The sequence below is a fragment of the Phyllobates terribilis genome, unplaced genomic scaffold, assembly GCF_046119375.1.
Source record: "Phyllobates terribilis strain yellow unplaced genomic scaffold, ASM4611937v1 Scaffold_9__5_contigs__length_417890890, whole genome shotgun sequence".
Classification (NCBI taxonomy): domain Eukaryota; kingdom Metazoa; phylum Chordata; class Amphibia; order Anura; family Dendrobatidae; genus Phyllobates; species Phyllobates terribilis.
In genome coordinates, this window is record NW_027362769.1 from 106,047,887 (window position 1) to 106,066,278 (window position 18,392).

The 18,392-nt window shown below is 38.8% G+C and overlaps 1 protein-coding gene across 1 annotated transcript; it reads left to right on the plus strand.

The window, feature by feature from the left end:
* The first annotated feature begins 12,350 nt into the window (after window positions 1-12,350).
* EVX2 (even-skipped homeobox 2) lies at window positions 12,351-18,124 on the plus strand. The gene is made up of 3 exons (XM_073645658.1): window positions 12,351-13,149; window positions 14,075-14,319; window positions 15,895-18,124. The coding sequence occupies exons 1-3, from the start codon at window positions 12,723-12,725 to the stop codon at window positions 16,504-16,506; spliced, it is 1,284 nt and encodes a 427-aa protein (XP_073501759.1). The 5' UTR covers window positions 12,351-12,722; the 3' UTR covers window positions 16,507-18,124.
* Window positions 18,125-18,392: the final 268 nt, after the last annotated feature.

Consider the following 18,392-nt stretch of genomic DNA (forward strand, 5'->3'; position numbering starts at 1 on the left):
ACAGTAACATCATGGGAAAGTCTAAAGAAATCAGCCAAGATATCAGTATAATGCACTACCTATAGTCCTCCATACAGTATAATGCACCCCATAGTCCTCCATACAGTATAATGCACTCTGCATAGTCCTACATATAGTATAATGTATACACAAACTGGCCTTATACATACTCAAAAGAGAATGTTGCAGATAATCTGGACAATGCCAGAATCAGCATGAACATACCCACTCCAGAGACATAATCAAAACGGAGAACAAAGGGAGCTTAAATGGTAGAAAAAAAGCAATTGTATTACATCAGATAATATAACACATGATAATAAATAGTATAATCTTTGCATGGACAGGTGAGGTGCTTAGTGCCAGGAGGCACAGCACCCTACAACCCACAAACCCATACCCAGTGCTAAATTGTTAAAAGAGAGGTGTAAACAGTGAATAAGGGAAAAGGCAAGGCAAGCTTGAATGAATAGGGAATGACTGTGGGCTATATCCATATACATCTATAGGCATCAGTGTGCCACAACAAAATCATGAGTCCGCAGTCAGTAAACACCATTGGCCTTACCAAGGTTGGAGCAGAAGAGCTGTAAGGTTTTGTCAGTGAAAGGATCCGTGGGAATGAATGCCTCAACGCGCGTTCCGCCTGAGGATGTCTGGCTTTCAAGAGGCTAGTATTGTATAATGTACTCTCCACAGTCCTCCATTTAGTATAATGCACTCTCCATAGTCCTCCATACAGTAAATTGCATTCCACATAGTCCTCCATACAGTATAATGCACTCCCCATAGTCCTCCATATAGTATAATGCACCCCCCATAGTCCTCCATACAGTATAATTCACCTCATAATCCTCCATATAGTTTGATGCACTCCCCATAGTCATCCATACAGTATAATGCATCCCTTAGTTCTCCAAAAAGTATAATGCACTCCCCATAGTCCTCCATATAGAATAATGCACTGCCCATAGTCCTCCATACAGTATAATTCACACCCCTTAGTCCTCCATACAGTATATTGCATTCCACATAGTCCTCCATATAGTATAATGCACTCCCCATAGTCCTCCATATAGTATAATGCACTCCTCATAGTCCTCCATATAGTGTAATGCACTCCCCATAGTCCTCCATATAGTATAATGCACTCCCCATTGTCCTCTATACAGTATAATACATCCCATAGTCCTCAATGCAGTATTATGGCCACCACAATGTACTTACTGATTTAAAAAGAAAAATATAAATGCAACACTCACTTCTCTTCTTCGCTCCCCCGCTGCTCTGGTCTCTGCAGCAACCGCTCTGAAGTACTGCACATCTCAGCGCAGAGGGCGCCATGTAGTGTTATCATCGCACCTGCTGCGCTGAGACGTCAGATGCAGAGAGAGAATGATGGAGGAGAGAGCATCACCTGAGGCTCCCACTTTCAGCTGTATTGGCATCCAGGATGCCAATCCAGTTGAACGTACGATGAAAGGCGGGGAAAGCGCTGCCGGCATCGTGACCTGCCGCCATTGATGGGCTGCTGAGGTAAGAAGAGGCTGCTCACACTGTTGTCCAGTGTCCAGCCTGTCTTTCTGAATGCTGAACAGCTGCTGTGATCTAGTGATAATTTATACTTTGTATTGTCAAATGATTCCCAGGTCACAACAGAAGAGCTTACTATTAAAATTTAAGGACAGATTTCTGTAAGTGTAAAAAATGGCAGCCATTTTAATAGTCTATAGTAAAGATGAGCGAATCTGCTGAAATTCAAATGCACCAGATTCAGTCAAATGCAGACAGAGCTGAGGGCTGCTCTCAGCTGTTAATCATTTAAACGCCCCTGTCAATCTCTGAAATTTTAATTTAAATGGAACTCCTGCCTGTGCTCACACGCATCGGCCCCCATCAGCTCCCTGTGATTACGGGGAACCAATGGGTTACAATAGCAGCTGGGGGCCTGCTAAATGCTCTGTTGCTATCATATTTGTACTCCTATGAAGCTCAGCAACACACTGAGCTTCAAAGGAGACCAAGATTTTCCTCATATGCTGCAATACTGTGATGACTGCAGGTTCAAGTCCCCTAAAGGCTCTAAAATAAAAAAAAAGTATTAAAAGAAATATAAAAATAGGCAAATGTTAACAAACAGTCAACTGCAAAAGTGCATGCTTTTCCCAGTCCTCCATACAGTATAATGACCCCACATAGTCCTCCATACAGTATAATAGCCCCAAATAGCCTCCATACAGTATAATAGCCCCAAATAGTCCTCCATACAGTATAATGGGCCCCACATAGTCCTCCATACAGTATAATGCCATAGTCTGTCATACAGAATAATGGCCCCACATAGTCCTCCATACAGTATTATGGGCACCATATAGACCTGCATACAGTATAATGAGCCCCATATAATGCTCCATACACTCTAATGAGCCCCATATATTGCTCCATACAGATTAATGGGCCCCATATAATCCTCCATGCAGAATATTGGACCCCATATAATGCCGCATACAGAATAATGGACACCATATGCCAGAGCTGCGGAGGATTGAGAAGTAAGTGTGGCAAGTGCGGGGGCCCGAGGAAGCGGGGGGCCCACTTGTGGGCTCTAGCACCGGGCTCTCCCGATTCACCGGGCCTATAGCGGCCAGGGTCTACAAAGGCGAGTGGGTCCCCCCCGCTATCTCAGGGCCCCAGCACTTGCCCGGGTGTGCCGGGTGCTGACGCCGGCCCTGATAATGCATCCCATAGTCCCCAATGCAGTATTATGGCCACCACAATTTACTCACTGATTTAAAAAAAAAATACAAATACAACACTCACCTCTCCTCCTCATTCCCCCGCTGCTCTGGTCTCTGCAGTAACTGATCTGAAGCGCGGCACATCTCAGAGCAGAGGGTGCCATGTAGAGTCATCATCGCACCTGCTGCGATGAGATGTCAGATGCAGAGAGAGAATGATGGAGGAGGGAGCATCACCTGAGGCTCCCTCATTCATCATTACTTTCAGCTGTATCGGCATCCAGGATGCCAATACAGTTGAACGAACGATGAAAGGCGGGGAAGCGCTGCCGGCATTGGGCTTCCTGGCTCACGGGCCCCGTTACAGTCTAAAGTCAGATGAGGGGCAAGGTGAGTATATAGATTTTTTTTGAGAAGAGAAAATCCAGTTGACTCGCACCCCGAAAGGTAAAAAATGGATCACTTGCCGGAATTGATAAGAATAGAAACAACATTTATTAAAAAAAAGTGTTTTGGGTGTTCCAAGCCTCAGGTGCCTGTGTCCAACAAGTATGGTATAAATGGAATGACAGGCACTGCCAACGCCAATACAGGAGATCAAATTTTAACAGAAATCAAGCAAAATGGCAGATGTAGTGAATTCCATTTGCTTTGAATCAATTCTCCCTTCTCTATAAACGTTACCCATATAGAAAAAAAAAAAAGAGTAATATGCTAATTAAAGGTACTTGGAAATCTTTTTAACCCCTTAACACCCTGTGATGGATATATGCATCATGATGCGGGTAGGGGTGTGTGGAGCATTCACTAGCTGAGCCTGTGCCACATGCAGATAAATTAAAAAGCAAGCATTTAAATCTAGATTAGCTCCGCTCTCAGCTGTTAACCATTTAAACGCCCCTGTCAATCCCTGAAATTGGCATTTAAATGGAACTTGTGCCTGTGCTCACACGCATCGGCCCCCATCAGCTCCCTGTGATCGCGGGGAACCAATGGGTTACAATAGCAGCTGGGGACCTGCTAAATGCTCTGCCGCTATCATATTTGTACTTCTATGAAGCTCAGCAACACACTAAGCTTCAAAGGAGACCAAGATTTTCCTCAAATGATGCAATACTGTGATAACTGCAGGTTCAAGTCCCCTAAAGGGACTAACATTTTTTTTAAAAATGTATTAAAAGAAATATAAAAATAGGCAAGTGTTAAAAAACAGTAAACAGCAAAAGTGCATGCTTTTACAAGCACTATCTCTCAATAACCATCTGTGAAGGTGGGAATAACTCTTTGTATGGTGTTTGTCGGACACCTAGTGTATGGGAGATGAACCTGGAGTAATACTTTAGCAAATATAGGACTAAAAGGGGTTAATTAGCCATGACAGTTTGATTATGAGCAGCTGTAGAGTTGAGTTAGGCAGCTGTTCACATCTCCAGCCCTGGGTGTGGTTCACATTGTTAAATTAGATCTGTTTGTCTCGCACAAGTCAGTGTGTGTGGAGGTTGCAGACCACCTGGATTGAGTGCCTTTGCTAAAGGACTAAGAAGCTGGACTCAAAGCCAGGCGGGCTAACCAGCACTATTGTATAGCGTTTTTGCTTTATTTTTTTCTTTATGCCGGACAAGGGCTGTATTTGAGTTTCCTGTTATGGGGTTTATTAGGACTGCAATAAACCAGCCAGACTTTATATAGAAATGGTTCCTGCGATACATCAAATCGCTCACAAGTGAGTAGCATTGTTATATTTGGTGGAGAATGCGGCAGGCCTGAAGACCAGACGATCAGCAAAAATATGTCCCCAGGACAGCGAGCCAGAACTTGTGTAGGAAAGGAGACCTTTCTTCCTGGCCCACCTAATTGTCATCTTCTGTAATGGTGTCGCCTCTTTCTCATTCAATGCCCAATGCTTGTTCACCTTCTCCCAGAGTCAAGAGAATCCCATGAAGAGGGTGGGGGTGAACATTGCGCAGTGCAGACACAAGAGAACCCTTCCGAGCATCAGACTCTGCAAAATATGTAGTACTTCCACAGGACAGAGGAAGACAAAGGTGAAACATCTGCACCGACATGTGACTAAGGGTCAAGTAACTGACCACAACCTCTTCTGACCCCAAACCCAGCATCTCCTACGTGGTCTGGGATGTCCAACTTAGGTTGTCATGACTTATCAGGGCTCCTTGTGCCTCTCAGGCATCGTCCATTGCATACATTATGGCACAGCTCTGGTGTGGCTTCCGACTTGCTGTGACTTCATTGAAATGTGACTCTTCCAATTCTGAGCCCAAAGCCAATAACTGGTTCCATGTGTACGCTCCAAAGTATGGCTCCACCACTGGCCATTGTATAACTGATTTTGGATTAGGTAGCTTGTCCTGTATCTGCAGGATCTTCTCCCATTGGTTGTGGTTGTCCACAAGGACAATCTGAGCCCAAGAATCTAGTGCCAACTTAAAGGGGTATTCCCATCTCCAAGATCCTATCCCAATATGTAGTAGGTGTAATAATAAAAATATTAGCAAATACTGCCAATTAGAAATGTAGTATAGTTTTTCTGATTCGCTGTGTCTCTTTCCTCATGTGCAGGCATTGCAGGATCCTAGGTATCCATGGTTACAACCACTGATATAATGATAGTTAGCTAGTTGTTAGTGGTTGTAAGCATGGATACCTAAGGTCCTGAAATGCCTGCACATGCAGAAAGATGAATAGTCAATCAGAAAAACTATATTACATTTCTAACTGGAGATATTTGCTAATATTATTATTACACCTACTACATATTGGGTTAGGATCTTGGAGATGGGAATACCCCTTTAAGGCAAGTTGATGCTGTGGATAATGGATAAATGCCTATGGCCAAGCCCCCAGCCAGTATCGCTTCAATCTTGTCTGTAAACCACTCTGGAGAATTAAACCGAAGAATCAGAACCACATGTAACCACTGCAAACCCAACTTCAGAAAACCTCTGGCTGCCACCTGACTCTGCTTCCCATGTTGACAATAGGTGATCACCTTGCACTTATCGGATTCCTTCAAACACAAGGCCACTTTCTGTCCGTGCCTCATTACCACTTCTGAGAAGAACTGCGATATTGTGAGTGACAAAAGAGCGGCTGGTCCAGACTCCTCCAGTTTCAAAGTGACCACTCCATCAACATGTGAGGTCCACAAAGCCAGGAGTTATATGGTAATTCTGATGTCATGTCGAGAATCCCGTATCTAATGGTAAAATGTACCAAGCCCACAGCTTTATACGGAGTGGGGGGGGGTATGTAAGGTGGCTGTCGGACACCTAGTGGATGGTAGGTAAACTTTGGGTAATGCTTTAGAATATATAGGACTAAAAGGTGGTAATTAGCCATGACAGTTTGATTATTAGCAGCTGTAGAGTTGAGTTAGGTGGCTATTCACCATATCTCCACCCCTGGATGTGGTTCACATTGTAAAATGAGACCTGTTTGTCTCATACACGTCAGTGTGTGTGGAGGTTGCAGACCTCCTGGCTTGAGTGCTTTTGCTAAAGGACTAAGAAGCTGGACTCTAAGCCAGGCAGGCTAATCAGCACTATTGTATGGACTTTTTGCTTTATGTTTTTCTTTTATGCCGGACAAGGGAAGTATTTGAGTTTCCGATTATGTGGTTTATGAGGACTGACATAAACCAGCTGGACTTTAAATAGAAACGGTTCCTGTGATACCTCAGATCGCTCCCAAGTGAGTAGTATTGTTACACCTTTAACAGGAATCAGTCACCAGGTTTATAATTTCCAATCTGAGGGTAGCTTAAATTAAGGACAGAGACCCTGATTTCAGGACTGAGTCGTTTACAAGGCTGTTTGCTGTAGTTTTGATCTATCTCTTTTTTTTGCTAGTCTTCTCAATGATGAACATTGTCCAGCCCCACCTATGCCATTGATTGACAGCTTTCTGCCTACACTGTGCATAAACAGAAAGATGCCAAAAGGTGGGTGTTGGGAATAGACAGAGCTCATGAATATAGAGGACTACATAGCAGACGTTCAACATTAAGAGGACTAGCTGAGCTGCAGCAAAAAAAAAAGTAATTTATCAAAACTACCGCAAGCAGCCCAGTAAGTGACACACTAACACCACTGTAAAGTTTGCACCTGCTTTATTCTGCTTGCAGATCAAACAGCAAAAACCTGTTGACAGATTCTCTTTAACATATCTGTACATAGCAAACCTATAAAATGTGTATCTGTTCATAACACATTTTGAAAATGATAACCAACTTTATATTTTATGAATTAGCACTTTTCTCATTTGCACTGAGAAATTATTTCTTTATTGTTCGCATTGGATGGAAAGTTGCATTGTGTAAATGAGCATTTTGATATAAAACAGTAAATATAAGGCCTCCTGCTAATCTATTTGTACTGTGTGTGTTACTCTAGAGTACTTTTACATGGAGTCAATATGGAGCCAATATCAGGGCCCATGTACATCCCTGGTTGTACCGCCTGATACTTCCCAGTATTTGGCTTTGACAAAACTGTATTGATACAGTCATGTGTGCTTTAAATGCATTTTTAGTGCATTTCTGCAGCAGAGATGCACTAAGAGCGCATATGTATTTTTTACCTGCGGATTTTCTGCTTATAATGCAATAATTCTATAGGGAAAATTTTCACAAAAAACTTTGCGGATTTGAAACCCACACCGCTGGTCAGTTTACATAGCGTAAAAAAAAAATCACAGTGGGCATGAGATTTCTAAAAATCCCATCTACTTTGGAACTGTAAGACGCTGCGTTTTTTTTGCACAGAGAGAATATGCAGTGACAAAAACTCACCAAAAACTCATCATGGGAAATTAACCTAAAGGGGTGTTCTCATTAATCATAAATCTGATCATTGTCTCATCTAATCATTGTCACACAAAACATGAGGTTATTAGCCATTGTATCTTAATTTACAATGTTGACAACATAAAAGTATAAGTATATTTTTCTTTCATATGGTGCTGGCACTGGGAGTGGGCGGGTGCATTACCAAAAGGACACGTGTATTCGGAATGTGGCCAAAAGTATGCAAATCGCTTACTTGCAGTTACATGAACGTTGGCTCCTGGCGCCTGCACCAGAGGATCCTCACAGCGTGCAACGTGCGCTGTGAGGATTTACAAGTCTGCAGTCACATTGAGTGCACATATTTGTACCACAAGCCTGTGCAACTCCTTTAAGCTGTGCTATTGAGGGCAGGCTCTGGGTAGAATGAGTCTACTTCTCCCTCTGGAAGATGAAAATATAGTCCCTTCTCACTTCTCTTGCAAAATACGTCTTCTCGACTTTAGTGCCATGCTACTGTAGAGGCTCTCCTCCTGTAGGGAAAGAGACTCAGCATGTCTGTACACTAGAACTCTGCCCATTAGGTAGGGGTGCACACTACTATACTAAAACATGCGGCTTTGTATGATGTAAGTAAATGCCATTACTTCTTACTAGATTGTTTTGTAACAGGAAGCAAATTACAAACATTTCTCATTTTATGATGTATACAACGAACTTGTTACTTAATAATAGGAGTTCTGTAAAGGTTTATTCATTAAACATTAAGCTATTCCAGCAATTGGTAAGTTAGTAAGTTATCCTCTATCCTATCTGCTTTATCAGTTAAAAAAGCAAAAAAAAACAACAAACCTGCAAAAATTAAATACATATATCTATATACTGTAAATATATTTATGTGTGTTCTGGTCAGGTGTGCATTCAGAATTGTGTGTTTTGGCACACGAAGTTAGTGTTACTAAATACGTTTTTGGCTCATGTATGATAGCAGTAATCTTTTTATGTAAATCAACAGAACCTGAAAAAAAATTGATCTGTAATATGGATGCATATTTTAGATATGCACTATAAACAAATTAATACACAAAACACATGAGCAAACAACAGAAGCAGTGACACAGATGTATTAATTCAAAGCTGTAAACAGAATACACATATAAATAAAAACAATGAAAATGGAACCGAAAAGTATTGTAGAAAGAGCCAATCTAAATCCATGGACCCCTGGTATGGATTCCATTTATTCTGGTATGCAACATAATGCAAATGTATATTTTTACACTTCAGTCATGATCTTTATCCTTTTTCACAATATTCTAAAAGTTTGGCATTGCGCACGTTTACACTTTGAAGGTTCAAAAATAAAATGTGATAAAAAATGGGTTTACAGTGGAATCATTTTAGTGTACAGTCTGATAACACTTACTCAAGGGTCAGGGAGGATTGACTTATGATAAGGCAAGTTGTAATTCAATAAGCTCTATTCTTGTTTTTCTCCAGACATCAGGGGTCAGAAGAAACTGGATTACTGGTGGGATCTACTGACATTCATTCTTATCAATATCGTCAGCTTTATGTATCTTTTATCCAATCAGTGTGAATTGACTGTAGAAAAAAAATACATAAAGATACAGAGACTTTTTTTAGACATAAAAATCTGACTTTTAGGCTGCACTTATAGTTATATTTCTCTTTATTTTTGCATCCTATATAGGAAAGGATCGTCTGGCTTATCACATCCATTTATATGAGCTGCAAATGGATGCACAGAATTCTAGTTTGCATTAGTACAGTCCAGATCTGTGTTTTTTTTTTAACAGAATTCTAAAGTTTTAAAAACAAGATAGAAAAAAAGATCAAATTGATACAAATTCATATACAGGGTGGTCCAAAAGTAGGTGGACAGAAAGTGTAATAAGGTTATGAAGGTTATGGAACAGTCACAGGAGATAAGTATCTCGAAAATTCTAATGAATCAAGTTGTTCCCCAGTTACAGCAACAGCCTAATTCAAATGACCTTTACTTCCAACAAGATGGGGCCCCTCCACATTATTCAAGAGTGGTGCGCGAGTATCTTGATGAAACATTTCCTAATAAATGGATTTGTCGAAGAAGCCCACTTGATTGGCCGGCACGTTCACCAGACTTGACCCCAATGGATTTTTTCTTTTGGGGAGTACTCAAGGACAAAGTTTATAGTCGAAAACCAAAAAGTGTCAGTGATTTGAAAAATTACATAAGAGATGCATTTCAAGAAATTAATACCCAAAGAGACTTGTGCAAAAAAATTTGTCGAAGCGTAAGAGGCGACTTCAAAGCTGTGCAAATTGTAATGGAAAACAGCTTGAGCACCTGCGTTGATAAAATTTAAGGGCTTTTGTATTATTGTTCAGAATAAAATTTAATTGTCAATGTTATGCTTGTGTTAGTAAATATAATTTTATATATAAATCAAAATAAATGTTATTATTTTCTGTCCACCTACTTTTGGACCAACCTGTATAAAGCCAGGAATCCATATATTCGTGCAACCCTGATCAGTTTTCTTGTGCCTCAGCTGATGTCAAAAAGCTTTACTTTGACTGATTGATGCAAACTGGTTGGACAACTGATGCACATACTAAGGCTCTATTTCCACCCATCTGTCCATTAGTCATTTTTCCATCCCGCATGGCGGAGAGAAAAAAAATAAAAGATTTTTATTTTATATATACAATTTTACTTTTCATTAATTGTATGTGATTCATATTGGAGTACAATTTTAAACAATCCCACAGAACATGTCTGTCTGCAATCACATACTTATAGAGTGGCCTATCTCTGCCATAGACTGTAGTTTGTATAGAGTTAAGCTGAAAAGTGCACATGCCTATATTTTCTGGCGTAAAAAAAGGGTAAACATGTCAAAGGCCACCGTTTTGGCACATTTGTGAGAATTAAGGTTTCTGAGGAGAGGCAGTACACATTGGAAGACCTTCCTTGCATATAGGACAATAGTATACAACAAATGTGGAGTGATTGTACCATGTTTTGGCTTAAGTTGGTCTTTCTCAAGTATACAGTGGATATTGTGCTATAATATAATCACATTAATTACAAAAGAAACAATAACAGGAGAGCATGATATCATGCCAATACATTACCATTAATGATTAGAAAGTCAGGCAATATCAATAATTTTGATATATATATATATATATATATGTGGATACTTATCACTATATACATATATTACAATATTATATATCACAAAATCATGTATGCATATACATATTACTTTATTATATATTACAAAATCATATATATAAACAGGCAACACACACACACGAAACACATGTGAATGTTAGAGATGTTAGGATATGTTTTTTGCATGTAAACTGATTAAACAATCCTTTTCTTAACCAAGGCAGATTTGTGCAAGTGAAAATCCATTACTTACATCTTAATGGGATTGTTTCTGTAGGATGTGTGTACAGTAGACTTTTACTTGCCCTATTCAGAAATATGGGACAGGAGCAACAATTTCTGCAACAAATCTGGCAATGTATGAATTCAGCCTTACTTTAGTCTGATTCCAGGCTTGTATTTAGTTGGTGTTTACATTAATATGACAAGTATTAGTAAGTTCACACCCTTTATTTCCCCCTCCTTTTTACTGTGTACAAGGAATTATAAAGACAGAACTAATTTTTAATTGGTAGTCCAATTCATAGGTTGAGGAAAATACTAAGAACAATCAAAAGTTTATTTGAGAAAAAAAATATTTATGTTTGTTTTCTGTAAACTGGGTAAGGAGAAAGACTGAAGCTACCCCAGTTTAAGATTATTGCTATAATCAAAGGCTGAAATTCCTGTAGCAATACTTAGATGTAAACTGATGGGGGCGCCAAAGGACAGCGATAAGATAATCGGTGTCTTCCCAAGTCATCAGAGTCTGGAAAGTGGAAATGGTCACTTTAATGATAATCATCTTGATTATTCAGCGAAAGTAAAGGCTACATTGAAACAATAACCATGCATGTTCTGTATAAATGCTGGCAGCATCTGTAAGGAAACATCACTTCTGATGTCTGTTCGATACCTGAGCATAAAAATATCAATATTCAACAAAAATGACATCTTTAAATATCAAGTTATTCTCTATGTAAACTAAAAGAGACTTATGGATGCACATTGACTCTAAGAACAGGATTATAAACGTCAACTACTAGTCCTATCCATATTTATTATTTTACAAGATTATATAAACTAGAGATCGGAGATGAAGTGATAAAATTATGTTATTATTTTTATTGTATGAATATCTGGTATGATGCCATAAATTATACTTTGAATTTGGAATTGGCAAAAAAACAAACAAAAAAAAAACATTGCTGTGCTATTTATGTTTGCAAAAAAAAAAGTCAAATTTCCCTGAAAATAGAATGAAAATGCAAACACGAATCTTTGTTGCAAATAACAATAATTTGCACGTGTTAACATTTTTTTTTTAATAAAAGTACAAGGATATAAATAATAAGATGTTTTTCATTATTGAAGATTAAAATTGTTCTCATATTTTTTTTAAGAAAATTGTAATTTATTCGTAGAAAAAAAAAAATAAGAAAGAAAGAGAACAGCCATCAGCATCATTAGCACCTTAAAGGCAACAAAACAAAAATCACAGCATAATGATGCCCCTAAATGAAAGGGAAATGTTGCTCTGCTCGTTTTATTAATCAGACTGTCAATTTCACCCCAGAGGCCAAACCCCACAGCAATTGAAGCAAGATCTGATCAAGAGCCTACAGTTCATTCCTTGTCTCTCCCTCTCTCTCTCTACCTGGATATATTTGTCTGCACAGAACCCGCCTTCACTGCCAAGTGACAGGAGCCTGTATTTATTTGCTTATAAAACTGTTACAATAAATGATTATTCAAACAGCGTCATTCATACCTTAATGACGAGCCCTAGCTTTTGATGAATGACATTTCTGGCTGGGAAGGATGTATGGGTCATTTTGACCAGTCATTCCATCGCTTTGGCATCTTACAATTTTTACTGCAAGAAGAAGATAATATTTAGAAGCACTGGCAGGCTGCATGTGAATTGGCCCCTGCTGCAGGCACATCATCATCATCACTACAGCACCGAGCCTGCTTTCTACTCTCACTGTTTTCCCTCCTCACAACAGCTGAGATGATGGAAAGGATAAGAAAAGAGATGATTCTTATGGAAAGAGGTCTACACAGCCCAACCACAGGCAAAAGGCTTTCCAATCTGTCCGACTCAGCTGGGAATGCAGTGTTGGAGGCCTTGGAAAATGCTCATCACAACGCTCGCCTGAGTCCCAGGCTAACTTCTTCCTCTATGCATGGATCTATAGGGGACATCCCCAGCAAAGGCAAATTTGAAATAGACAGTTTGTTTGGCATCTCTCATTCCAACAGTGAATCTAATAACAACGCATCAGACCTGCCTGGATCTGACAGAGGCAAGAAGATAAACCACTATTCAGACGTGGCTTCAGATGCAGATATGAGCAGTGATGTAGAGGTGGGGTGCTCAGCCCTGCGCTCCCCCAACAGCTTGAGTGGTACCCAGCTAAAGGATAGCATGAGCAAAGGTATGGACCTCTACTATGTGCACAAGCTGAACTTTACCTACATTTTCTTTTTAAGATCTACACACACATAACATGATTTTCTCAACGCATTACCACATGTAGAGAGCATAAAAATATGTATGCATTGCATATTCGTTTTAATGAGGCACAGAAATATACATTAAAAAATAAACAGTTTTAGTCACATATTTTAGCTGATCCAACAGAATAAGTTTATGTGAATGGTCATGAAACTATTTTACTATAACTGCATAAAAGCATGTGCTTCGTTTGTATATTATGAGCTTTCAGAACACATAGAACAACACACACCCAAAAAAACAATACCTAAAACATCAAAAGTAAAAATAAATGTATATATTGCATTTTATTAAAGGGACTTTACATACAAACTTTACACCAGGTAAACACCTGCACGGTGTTACAAACAATCGATTATTTGTGTTCATTTGTCCCATGGTAATCAATAATACAAAAGCAATAGTTAATGCAGTAATATACTAGTTTAACGCATTTATTATTTATGCATTTTTATAACACATTTCAAAGTTATAATCTTGCACAACTGAATCCCCCTGAGAATGGACAGCGCTTTCTCTAATGGGGTCTCTACATTTTATACTGATACATTTCCCTTCTATTTCTTTACTTTGTTGACTTTAAACTATAAATAATATTATCTGGTTATATTATCCCTAACAACCTTATGCAAAAAAAAAATGCACACAGGAGAGAGCTGTCATATTTTTAAGATAATACTAAGTCTTTAAAAAAGGGAATTGGGTGCTCCAAATGGTAGAGGATATTAAATATTCTCAGATGGTTCTGAAAGTTTTTCTTTTTTTGTGCAATCAGACCCCTCATCTTGTATGTAAGGATATATATATTCGTATATTTATCTCATAACTTGTTTCCTGCTTTGTAGAGAGTGGATCAGTGGCCAGCACCACCAGTTCATCCACCAGTTCTGGATTAGGCAGTCTGGGCTGCAGTAATAACCCCGTTGGGAGCTCCAGTTCAGCTGCTGACCAGGTGCGAAGATACAGGACAGCATTCACCAGGGAGCAGATAGGAAGGCTGGAGAAGGAGTTCTACCGGGAGAATTATGTGTCCCGGCCCCGGAGATGTGAGCTGGCAGCTGCCCTCAACCTCCCAGAAACAACTATTAAGGTAAGAAGCATGGGGGATCTCCCTTATTGTCTATATGCCCCCTCGGTCAGCACTAGGGGCTGCTCACTTTCATACGTGGGTCCAGGCGCCGGCTTTATGTGAACATTCCACAGTAAAATTCAGCATCTGAACAATATCCAGTCCCAGGGGTTTAACTGCAACATTTCATAGCAACCCTCAGTGCTGGACCAATAAATTATATCATGCTGCAAAACAGGTTTAAATAGGAACTTAAAGGAAACAGGTACTGTATGTGTGTAGAAATGTATATATATATATATATATATATATATATATATATATATATATATATGTATATGTTTATATATACATATATATATACACATATATATACATATATATACGTATATATACATATATATTAATCATTATTATATACATAGTATAGTATAGACGCATAAACTGTATTTTATATCCAAGTAATGGGTGACAGATTGTTCCACAATGTTTAAATATGTAGACTGTAATTTGTGTCATAGGATTTGTAATTTGTTAAGAAAAATTATACACAGTAAAAGACTGAATGAAATGACCTGAGTGGATAAAACAGGATGGATACAATAATTAAATAGAACCGTAATAGTTTCAGGGCAAATGTGTGTTTTACTGTTATACTAGTATACAAACAAATACATGAAAGAGCACACACACACTATTATATATATATATATATATATATATATATATATATATATATACATACACATCATCTTGAATATTTATATTCACGATATATATCGAGGTAGCATTTAAAAAAATGGACTATAAATACTATACAGTATATATAATATATATATATATACACTATATATATTGTAAAGTATATATACTATATATACTGTATATATACAGTATATACACAGTATATTGTAGTATAGGTACAAAAGAAGAATCAAAGTTATTTTTGTAGAGAGTGATGACATGGAAATTGGTTTCACGATATTCCTAAAATTCTTGGGTATAACTACAAGTGACAAGCTAGTTGTAGGAAGGTGGAATTTAACAACAACAAAAAAATAAAAATAAAAGATCACTGCACACAATGCAAACAAAAAGAAAGTCAATGTGGCATTGTCGGCCAAAGAGAAGTCCGTATTAAAAAAAAAGTGTGAAATCAAGTTTCTTTTTTTACAAGGAGATGATCCTATATTTAGGGAGGAAAACAAGAACTATTAGATCGTGTGACAGCTTTTCTCCAGAGGGTATCACCTATATAAAAAAGGGACTGTAAACTCTGTCCTATCTCCCAGCAATGTAATGTAGTGTGGCCGTCACCGGCAGAGGAGAGGACGACTGCTCTTTTTATCGATGAGATTGGTAACAGGGAGTCCTGAGAACCGTCTGTCCCTGATCAATACTGCTCCTCCAGACACAATATCACACAGAGATTTAGGATTTTATTTTCCCTTTGTACAGAATTCTTTTATCATTTCTGGATTAGATTATTATTATTACTTTCTTTATTAAGCAGAGGATAATACAGTATTGTCCTTTTCATGTAATTGTCACTTTTCCTCCTGTGATGCCTAAACATATATCTTCGCCCATGTGCAGGTTTGGTTTCAGAACCGGCGGATGAAGGACAAGAGGCAGCGCTTGGCGATGTCTTGGCCTCACCCAGCGGATCCCAGCTTCTACACCTACATGATGACCCACGCTGCGGCCACAGGGAGCCTTCCTTACCCCTTCCATTCCCATGTGCCTCTGCATTACTACCCCCACGTCGGGGTCACAGCGGCTGCTGCAGCCGCAGCGGCCTCCGGTGCTGCAGCAGCTGCGGCTTCACCCTTTGCTACGTCCATTCGCCCCCTGGACACTTTCCGTGCCCTCTCTCATCCGTACTCCAGACCAGAACTACTGTGCAGCTTCAGACATCCGGGTCTTTATCAATCTCCGGCCGGACTCAATAGCACGGCGGCTGCTGCGGCCGCCGCGGCCGCCGCTGCAGCAGCGTCAGCCCCGGGATCTGCTCCTTGCTCTTGTCTCAGTTGTCACACTAACCAGACAGCGTCAGCACTGGGATCTGCCAGCAGGGGCCCGGATTTCGCTTGCACCGCTGCCTCTCAGAGGTCGGAGAGCAGCTTCCTCCCATATTCTGCAGCAGTGCTCAGCAAAACCTCTGTTACCCCCCCGGACCAAAGAGAGGAGACCCCTCTAACCAGATAACTGCACCCCAGACACCTCACCCTACCGCCCCCCCACACCTGACCTGCACTGACCCCTTCAATATGGACTGGCCGCAAAACTCCCTTCAACAACAAATGAATGCGCCTTTTTTTTTTATATCAGTTCATAACTAAATATTTTATTTCTACATCCATAATTAACAATTAATTAAGAAAGTCATTCCCGGGATGGGACTTGTATTATGAGGACTTGCACTCCAAGATGATAAGAATCGAACACATCACTTTTTTTTATTATTTTTATTTTTTGTTAATGTTGTTGAAAATGTATTTCCATTGTACAATATAGTTTTGTCTACTGTTTTAATTCCATTATTATTATTATTATTATATTATTATTGTATCCGGTCATTGGGTTACAAGATGATTTTCTTTACTGATGGCCTGATTTTCTAGGCTCCCGCTTTATCTTACCAAGCTTTATATTATTTTGATTAATTACTTTGTATCTGGAAAATACTTGAATCTTGAGATTAGGGCAATGTAAAGTGGGGCAGATCATTTTTGTCTGAAAAGTTTTACCTGGGAAACATGATTAATTATATCCCCTGGTAACAAGAGGAGGAGTATTCAATGCCTTGTGCCAAGTTATCACTGGGTAAATACAAATTTGCTTTCCCAAAACCCCCAGTTCCTGCAGGGAGTTCCCTGAACTTTAGAAAGCACATCACAAACTAGCAGTGTTATTGCCATGTCAATTCTGATGCTAATAATGTGTAGATTATGACGAAAATTGCCAATCATGTTCTCTGATGGACCTCCTTTGAATGTAGAATTGGTAGAAAGTTCCCCGCATAGAGACCTGCTGTCAAATACTAACAACCCGCTAAGGGAAGTCATTAGGAGAGACAGATAAGAGGCCTGGTACATAAAACATTGTTCTTGGTGCATAGGATGTATGTTATTTAATGCTACATCCGTTACCTGAAGTGATTTCGGAGAAGAAAGCTCAGCTACTATCATCAAAATTGGCAATTTTCATTTTGGATGCTCGGACACCCTGGGCAGACTTTTCTCCTTAAAGTTGATATTCCACTAGTGTGAAGAAGCCTCATTAAATCAAACCTACAGATTTCCATAATGCTCCCCGCAGAGCCACTCCACTCCTCACATAATGAGATCTTCTCCAGGGCTGCAGCAGTCAGAGAACTTGCACTTGCTTGTGTTGACCCATCGAGAAAAACGAATCTATCTATCTATCTATCTATCTATCTATCTATCTATCTATCTATCTATCTATCTATCTATCTATCTATCGTTTCATACTATATGTGTGTATATATATATATATGTATATATATATACATACATACATTCTAGCTTTTTCTAACTCTCTATCCCTACAATCCATCACTCATATCTATCTATCTATCTATCTATCTATCTATCTATCTATCTATCTATCTATCTATCATTTGATACTATATGTGTGTATATGTATATATCCATCTATCATTTGATACTATATGTGTGTATATATATATATATATATATATTCTATATATGTATAGATATATACACAAGGTCTAGTCCTTTTTAACTCTCTATCCTACTACCCATCTCTCATATCTATCTATCTATCTATCTATCTATCTATCTATCTATCTATCTATCTATCTATCTATCTATCCATCCATATGTGTATATATGTATACATATATATTTTTTATATACACACATCTATAATTTCATACTATATGTATGTGCATATATACATATATACACAATACGTTCTAGCTCTCTATCCCTTCTATCCCTCTCTCATATCTATCTATCTTGTATATCTAATTAAATACATACATATATACACATACATATATATATATATACAAACCTAAAGTAAATATAATACTATGTGTATATGTA

What these genes read in the sequence shown, in the direction of transcription:
- EVX2 (XM_073645658.1), top strand. Translation starts at nt 12,723, where the DNA reads ATGATGGAAAGGATAAGAAAAGAGATGATTCTTATGGAAAGAGGTCTA. An exon ending in AAAGGATAGCATGAGCAAAG is followed by an intron (nt 13,150 to 14,074) that starts GTATGGACCTCT and finishes CCTGCTTTGTAG; the next exon opens with AGAGTGGATCAGTGGCCAGC. An exon ending in TCCCAGAAACAACTATTAAG is followed by an intron (nt 14,320 to 15,894) that starts GTAAGAAGCATG and finishes GCCCATGTGCAG; the next exon opens with GTTTGGTTTCAGAACCGGCG.